Source organism: Macrobrachium rosenbergii, chromosome 13 (genome assembly GCF_040412425.1).
Source record: "Macrobrachium rosenbergii isolate ZJJX-2024 chromosome 13, ASM4041242v1, whole genome shotgun sequence".
Classification (NCBI taxonomy): domain Eukaryota; kingdom Metazoa; phylum Arthropoda; class Malacostraca; order Decapoda; family Palaemonidae; genus Macrobrachium; species Macrobrachium rosenbergii.
The window spans coordinates 28539913-28548776 of NC_089753.1; the positions used below are offsets into that span (position 1 = coordinate 28539913).

Here is an 8864-nt window from a genome sequence, read left to right on the forward strand (position 1 = left end):
AGACCAGCTTAAAATGGATAAAAATTATTTTCATAACTCAAATACGTTAATATTTTCTATTGAAAACGTGTTTATGTTCATAGAATTTGATATTTGAAACAAGTTTCCTTCAGCTTTCAAGCAATCGAACACGGAAATGTTTTTGACTCATGAATGGTATGAATTTGTTCGACCTTGTTGGGTTAATTGGGGGAATTTAAACCTTAAATAATTATGAAATGTGACATAAGACCAGCTTCAGGGGGTAATAATTAGTTTTCATACCTAAAACGTCAATATGGTCTATTTAAAACGCAATTTGGTTCATGCAATGTGATTCATAAGAGACGCGTTGCCTTCTGCTTGCAAGCCATCGGACACAATCAACACCTGTAAATTGATACATCAGTCACATTGACATTTGAGGTTAATGACAAATCTGACTATAATCAGTTACAAAGATGGATTTATTAGCGTTCATCTGGAAATGTCTAGTGGGTATTTAGTGCCAGATCTAATCATTTGCAAAAAAAGATCATAAAATTTATATAAAAACCTGCCTGATAAAATAAGACGTGCCTAATTAATATGCGTTTTCTGAACGTGAACTCCCTAATAAACGCCTGTATGAGTCTTTCTTTAGCCTGTTAATGTAATTCTTACCTGTTAAAATTGGTGCAATGAGGACCATATTTGCAATTTCAGCTAATCTTGCGATGCATCATCTCTGATATCAATTGCTTATGGTCCTTCCAGTCAACTTTTGACACGTGTTTAGTACAAGCCCGTTGAGGATGACCATAAAAACACAAACAGTCATAAAGATAATGACCCCCAAGAAGTATTAGTCCTAGATAACGACCCCCGCACTTTGTTGGGGGTCACTCTCTAGGGAAGATCCGATAAATGTTCCACCAAAATGTCCCTAAATGGCTAAATAAACACTTCAAAAAAATATATTTTTACTATTCATGATGTTGCAAGAGAATATCTCTGATTTATCAAGGCGTTTTTGAGGCTTGTCCAAATCTCCTGTGGGTCACAGAAGGGCTGAAGTTTAAGACCTAGGCCTATTACTCAGATGCTTGATGGGCAAAACAAACTGATGAATGGGTGAATAAATAAATAAATGAACAAATAAATAAATAAACATAAATAAATAATAAATAAATAAATAAATAAATAAATAAATAAATAAATAAATAAATAAATAAATAAATAAATACAAGTTTTTGTCATATAGAATACCTGGTCGCAGAATAAAGTTTACATCTGCAATAAAAAAAATAATGATAGAAAAATTGAGTGCAATGAAATTCAAAGTCAATTAATTTTTTAAATATGGCACAGACTGACTTGGTTACAGGCGACAGTTTTGATAAATCAGTAGAGATGACAAAAGACTTACAATGGGGAGGTTGGAGAGTTACCTCACTGGTAGAGCTTGTAAAGTCAAAATGAAAAAAAAAAAAATAATAAGTATAAAAAACTGTGGCTCTAAAGGTCTGGTACTGAAATAGCAAAATACATAATATTTATCTTTTTTTATTTTCTAACTTTTGAAGACTCTTCTTCCCATAATTACTCTGTGTAAATCGGCAATTCGTGGACCGTACTGTTCTGTAATAGATCTACTCGTAGACCTATCAAGTAGGTCTATCACTTCCATGATGTGTTAAAATATCAACCTTTTCCATTAATTACATTTGTTTTATTCCCAGGACCTCTGTTGCAATGAGTGTAATTATTGCAAAAATACAAACAAGAAGAATTTTAGACTCGTTGGTGCCGAATTTTCTAACATCTGAAGGCTCTTAATTCTTCCCACATTTACTCTATGGAAGTCGGTAATTCTTGGATCATGCTGTTTAGTAACAGACCTAGACCTAGCAATTAGGTCAGTCACTTCCGTGGTGTTTAGACACTGACCTTTTCCATTCATTCCCTTGTTTTATTCTTATGACCTCTGTTGCAATGAATGCAATTATTGCAAAAAAAGCAAGAATTTTAGACTCATTTATGAAAGCGACAATAACCATTTTGGTCGAGGATTTCAGAAACTTTCAAATAGATATGAGACCCATTTCAAAATAATCGTGGAAAAGATAGGAAATAAAAAGTTGTCTAGAATTGTCTAATCGAATATGAATAATTTTTTTGTACTGGAGAATATTCGCTAAGATATATAGTCTCGTAATTAGAATTTTCGATGCTAGAAATAGACCTCATAATTGCTTATGATTTATTTCGCAGTCCGCGTAAGAATGTAGGTATGAGAGAGATAGAGATAAACAAATTATATTATTACATAAATGTCTTTCCTTTGACAGCCATATCAACTGCTGTCCTAAGTCAAAGGCAAAAATTTAACCCATAGCCTATGTGTTCAAAATGGTTTCATGATTAGAATGGACATCGAGAAACTATTTTTACTTGCTAGAGCTCAACTTATTCAATAGGCGGATGGAAGTGTTATGCTTGTTATTTTAAGATCCAACATGAAAATATTAATTCATATCTATGACTCAAACATCATGCATATTTTATAGGTCTTCAGCATATTTAAATTACAAGTTGTTTCATACTTTCAGCCTTGCAAACAATGTCACTATTGTGTAAAAAAAAAAAAACTCTGGCGAGGAGAGCCGTACCAGAGAAGGGACACATTTAAATTGCATTTATTTCCTTAAAAATTTCTGTAAGATTTAACATTCACTCACTCACTGATATATATAATTGAAAAATATCAAGTAAATAGACACAAGACATTTTTACACGTAAATATAGTAGCAAAACTACTTCCACTTGTTCCAGGTTCCTGAGCACTCTCTCCTCAAACACAGTTGCGGGCACACTACATTGTTCGTGTGTTGTTTCAAAGCTATTGCCATTTAAATAGTTTTACTTTATAACTTTCCTCTTCCGTATTGTTATTTCATTTCACTATCCTTACCTAAGAATTTTAATCGTTTTAGCTCTACTTTCTCGAAGACCACTAAGTTGAGAGTCTGATTTATTCCTTGAACGTTGCACTTTTCTGCAATAAACACATAAAATAATTCTTTACAACTAAACTCTCCAATGCCATTACTTTTTAATTACCACTTATCATAATCCATTCAGTTTCTTATCACCGCCAAAAAAGATTTCTAAAAGGTAATGTGGTTCTGGTTCCTGGGCACCCATTCCACCAACACAGTTGCGGGCGCAATATCCTGCTCTTGTTAGAGTTTTACCAGAGTGGTTTTACCTTAAACATTTTCTCATTCGCACTGTTAATACATTATTTAAACCAACAGTGAATTCCCTCGTTATTTACAATTCCATCCTTATTTACAATTTTAATTGCCGAGACCAAATGCAATGTCTACTTCTTCTTTCTTTTTAGACCAGGAAAAAAACAAATGCGTCGAGCGAAGCGTCATTGTGTCTCTTCTCTTCTCAACGTCCAACCATGGCTGATGTAAGTCTGCGAATCCTTGTACAATTTTATCATAAGTAATCGGCGTTCATATTGTGGAAAGCGTTAACAATATTGAAACAATAGATACATTATTCATTAAACATCGTATTGAAAGGAAAATGTAAGGCCACAATCGAGATATTTACGGTAAATCTTTGAAAGAATGAGACGAGTCTCGCCGTGTTTACATTTTGCCGACCCACACGAGTCTCGCGGTGTTTACATTTTATTTCCACTCATTCCTTTCTCCATCCTCCAGGAACAAGCTGCAGCACAGCAGACCGAGCAGCGCAAGAAGCGCACCTTCAGGAAATTCACCTACCGAGGTGTAGATCTTGACCAGCTTCTTGATATGAGCAAGTAAGTGGAAGGTATTGCGGTCTCGCTGCCCCGAAGGTCAGGTTACCGAGGAACCGACCCTAAACTACGGTGGTTAGAATCCCTATTTTCTGTCAGGCAAGTTTGGTAATGTTGATGTGGCACTTGGAAAGGTATTTAGGCATTTTAAGCAATTTTATGCTATTCATGGCCTTGGGATCAAGGCCCCTGCCTGTACCAGGGCACACTGCCCTAGCTTAGGGTGTATTAGTTGGTAAAATTTTATTTCGGTAGAATGTAGAGTGAGGGGTCCAGTAGGGCAATGCCCCCTGACCTGGTTAGGGCACAGCGTCTAACGCTGGGTAAAAGCAAGTCTGGTTAGGTCACATTCTGTCCGAGTTTCTTTCTGCCGTAATTCCTGCTACAGTAGCCCCATTCAAAATGTGCTAAGGTTGTCGGGACATGGACCGGATCGACGAAAGGTGTCGTCGGTGGGGTATGAGGCTGAACTCCAGTAAAACGGAATGACTGTCGATTTGCAGGTCTATTATAGATTTCCCACCCCATCCTCCCCTTCAGGTGGGTGGGACTTTCCTAACTAAATCTGAGGCTTTTACCGTCGAGGTGTAACTTTTGAGAAACATCTAATGAAACTTTCAGCAAATTCTGCAGGAAGGTTAGGTATTGTTCGTGCGGCCTCATATATTTAAAACTGATAAAATCAATGCAGCCTATTTTAGGTCATTTGTCCTTTCTTTGCTGGAATACTTTTCACTGGTGTGGATGGCTGCTTCTGCCCGAGATTTCTCTCTTTTAGATAGAGTGGTTCGTGGTGGTAGGTTTCTGTTTCGCAAGACTAGCAACTATGACGTGGACCATCGACCTCTTGTTTGTCGCTTTTTCAGAAGTTGTATTTATACCTGATCCCCTTTACATGCTGAGAGCAGCCAGATTCACTGAACAGCAGCACAACATGCAGGAAATGTGCTCCCTGTTGAACTTATCAGTTCCAGAGGTCCTTTATTCCTCATGCTGTGGAACTGTGGAACAGCCTCCCACAAGATGTTATTCACTTGAAACTTTAGGAGTTCAAGTAAAGGTGCAGTGTATTACTACCCATTTTTATCTATTTGTTATTCTTATTTTTTTTTTATTAAAAAGTGAGATCTTTCTGTTTCCCATTACCTCTTCCTTCTTCCTAATGAATACCATATTCTTTGGAAGCTTGAATTTGAAGTCAGTGGCCCCTCTGGGCTTGTTCCATATGAACAGGTTCATCATCTGAATAATAATAATGTAGGGAAAATTGATTTTACACTAAAACTTATATTCTATTCCAGTATTGAGGCTATGGTTATATTTTCATTTTAATAGACTACCAGGTCTACTGTCATGAATGCTGGGTTTAATACTGGCCCCACTTTTGTGAACAGTAGCAGTAAAATTGTGTTTGAGTTTAGTAAGCTTTTCCAAACAGTATTGATTTTAGTATGCTTTTCAGATCAAGCTACCTAGCAGAGTCAAGACAAAACACCCCCAAAAATAATAATATTGTGGTCATGTTTTGGTTTATAGTGCGTTGAATATTTACAAGATTCATTTTGGGCCAAGGATGTAGAGATATGGGCCAAGTGTTTGGAGATGAACTTAGTAGCATTGGTTTGTAATGTTAATCTAAAATTGGAAATGTATCTTCTGGAGAGGAGGAGACTTCTACCTATCCTAATCAAATCTTAGTAACATGCTTACTGAGCTGAGGCCCTTGGCCCCAAGATCTTTATGTATGCTGAGAAAAACCAGTTTGAATCAAAATTTTCTGATATATGTGGGAAAATACATAATTTGGTAATTATAAAGAATAACTTTGCACAGATTGAGTTTATTAATGAAATTTTTATGCTGTGTTTAGTACCAACCCCTCAGGGATTAACGCAAAAGCAAACAAAAGACAGTAAAGTTCTCACAGTATATCAGTATATTTATCTAGCTATCTCATTTGTACTGCATCATATACACACTACTCTTGTATTGTTCAGTCAAAGTATTTCTTGAATAAACTATCACTGTGCAGAGCTCTTCCGTAGAATTACCCACATTTCAAAGTTAGTGATGGTATTGGGATCATCAATTTCCTGGCACTTTGCACTTTAGTTTTCTTAATCTCTTTTTTGTGAAACATTTCCATGTGTTCCTCTTTATTACTTAAATGATTACTACCATTATTTTTCTTTTCATTTCATTCACAACATTTAACAGGAAATTGGTTCTGCACCACAACTTTTATGCTGCCTATCCACCTTTGTGTTATTTTTTTTTTTTTTCTCTGTCAACACTAAATGATTTGATCTTGTGCTGTTCAGCAGCATGAGATCTGGCCTGATATAAAGTTCTTCTCGTGTATCGAGTGCATATAATACATCATGTCTCCTTTGATCTTTATCTTTTTCCGTCCACTTCTCAAGTCTTGTAAATTTATTATGCAATTTATATACTTTTTTTTTTTCTAATCCATGCTGCATAGCAGGTCGTACCACTATCTTTTGCACCGTGCTCTGCATCTCAATATGAGCTGCCTTTCTCACAGAGTATACCCCCACCCTCTAATTTTTCCATCAGTTTTGAATCCATGGCAAACCTCTATCCATATAACCAACAGGTGGTAGTGCCATCATTGTTCCTCATGTGGTGCACTGTAGGCATTACGTAAGGTTCTTTGCAGTGTCTCTGAACCCCCAGCTGCCACCCTTTCATTCCTTTTACTTGGTTCCTCTCTCTCTCTCTTCTCTCTCTCTCTCTCTCTCTCTCTCTCTCTCTCTCTCTCTCTCTCTCTCTCTCTCTCTCTAGTTTACTAACAGTAGTTTCATAGTGCAGCTATACACCTGTTATACTTTTCAAACCTTTTTACACTCAAGTTCCCTTTCAGCGCTGAATGACCTCATAGATCCCAGCTTGCCCTTTGACCTACATTCTATGTTCCTATTCCACATCACCAGCAATTATTTTATTTTTATTTATTTATTTTATTTATTTTTTTTTTTTTTTACTTCCAGTGAACAGCTGGTGGAACTGTTCCCTTGCCGCCAAAGACGCCGCTTCCAGCGAGGCCTGAAGCGCAAACACATGGCACTCCTCAAGCGACTGCGTAAGGCCAAGAAGGAATGCCCAGCTCTGGAGAAACCAGCCGTCGTCAAGACCCACTTGCGTGACATGGTGATCATCCCCGAGATGGTGGGGTCTATGATTGGTGTTTACAACGGAAAGACTTTCAACCAAGTTGAAATTAAGGTATGGCAAATGATGATGGAATAAGATATGCTTTTCTAAAGTTAGTTAGTTAGTTAGTTAGTTTTTTTTTTTTTTTTTTTTATCCAACCTGGTACAGTAATTTGTCTATTGTGTCAATAAAAATGCTTTTTGTATTTTAAAAAACTCGAAACCAAATGTGCTGCTGGGTTTAGAACTATTATTTGATCAATAAGATTTTTTTTTTTTTTTTACCTGGTACAGTAATTTGTCTATTGTCTCAATAAAAATGTTTTTGTATTTTAAAAAATCAAAAACCAAATTTGCTGCTGGATTTAGAACTATTATTTTTTTTTAAGATTTTTTTCAACCTGGTACAGTAATTTGTCTATTGTCTCAATAAAAATGTTTTTTGTATTTTAAAAAAATCAAAACCAAATTTGCTGCTGGGTTTAGAACTATTATTTGATCAATAAGATATTTTTTTTTTTTTTTTTTTAATAAACAAATCCATGTTAAATCTTGTGGCCAGATTTAGAACTTCTATTTGAAGTGATGATCTTAGAGAATGTTGAGCTTCAAAATTGCTAGATTGTTTTATTGTAACAAGCTTGTTGGATTTGATACACCCTGTCCATACATGAAAATGACAAAAAGATGCAATACAGGTTGACAAAAATCTGGCACTGGGAGCTGCTATCCTAAATAGACAGGAAAATGAGATTTAAAATGTTTCAGCAGTTAAATCTAATAACTTTTAAATCTTTCACTTGTGGGTTTTGTTGTCAACATGGTCATCCCACTCTGCTGTTCTGCTCTGTGTATTCTTAATGTAGTAAATTTTAACTAAATAGAAATGCAATTCTTGAAAATTTGGGTCTGTCACCAAATTGTATTCTATCCAGTGCCACCATGAGTTGGTTAGGCTTTATTGAGATTGTTTTTTATACTCTTCTCAGTGCAAACGTTGCCCTGTGAAGAAAGAACACACCCACTTGCATTCAAGCAAATAACTGCTTGAACAGTGAATGCAACGAAGATGGGGAGAAAAAAATTGTGAAGTGTTTAGGAAATTGCATGTTACATTAATTTGATGTGGGATGATTTTTATATATTGTATATTTATTACTTATTTTTTAGTCTGGAAAAACATGGCTTCTTATTTTTATCGCGTACCCTCTCGGGTTAGGAAGCCCATGCCCAAGTGCTGTTTCCTTTAGGCTGCCAGTGGCATCACTTAATAAATCAAATAAAACATGTTTGGTCAGTCGTGTAAGCTACTACTTAACAATCATGATCACGTAAGCTAAGTTTAGCACCAGAATTCCTGCCTTTCCTAATTTTGTTTTTCTTTCTTTTTCAGCCTGAAATGATTTCACACTACTTGGCAGAGTTCTCAATTACCTACAAGCCTGTGAAGCACGGTAGGCCTGGTATTGGTGCTACCCACAGCTCTCGTTTTATCCCACTGAAGTAAAATAAAGGGTGTGAAATCATATATGTGGGTTTTTTTATTCTTTACCTTAGTAATGGTAGAAAACTGTTTCTACTGTTGATTATGTAAGAGTTTGAACACCACATGCTGTTTATGTGCAATTGAAGACCAGTCAGTTTATAGATTATGAATGTCTTGCTGAAACGGCACATGGCTAATACCATATGATAATGAGGATTTGTATGTTGTTGCGTAAACATGTTGACTGCCAATGTTACAATCATGTTAGGAGAAACATAAGGGAAATAGTAATTAAGTAACATATTGTAGGAAAAGGTGTTCCAACTTCTTTTATTTACATTAGGGTTACTGTTTATGTACTACAGCTTTCCATTTACAACTCTTTGTCTTCATAGAAAATGCATA

General features: G+C 35.8%; 1 protein-coding gene across 1 annotated transcript; it reads left to right on the top strand.

The window, feature by feature from the left end:
• Positions 1-3302: 3302 nt before the first annotated feature.
• Positions 3303-8501, top strand: RpS15 (ribosomal protein S15). The gene is made up of 4 exons (XM_067114930.1): positions 3303-3442; positions 3702-3802; positions 6811-7045; positions 8367-8501. Exons 1-4 carry the CDS (start codon positions 3434-3436, stop codon positions 8478-8480), a joined length of 459 nt encoding a protein of 152 aa, XP_066971031.1. The 5' UTR covers positions 3303-3433; the 3' UTR covers positions 8481-8501.
• Positions 8502-8864: the final 363 nt, after the last annotated feature.

Excerpts from the sequence above, each read along its gene's own strand:
- RpS15 (XM_067114930.1), top strand. Across the intron at positions 3,803-6,810 it reads CAGCTTCTTGATATGAGCAA|TGAACAGCTGGTGGAACTGT; the intron begins GTAAGTGGAAGG and ends TTTTACTTCCAG. Across the intron at positions 7,046-8,366 it reads TCAACCAAGTTGAAATTAAG|CCTGAAATGATTTCACACTA; the intron begins GTATGGCAAATG and ends TTTCTTTTTCAG.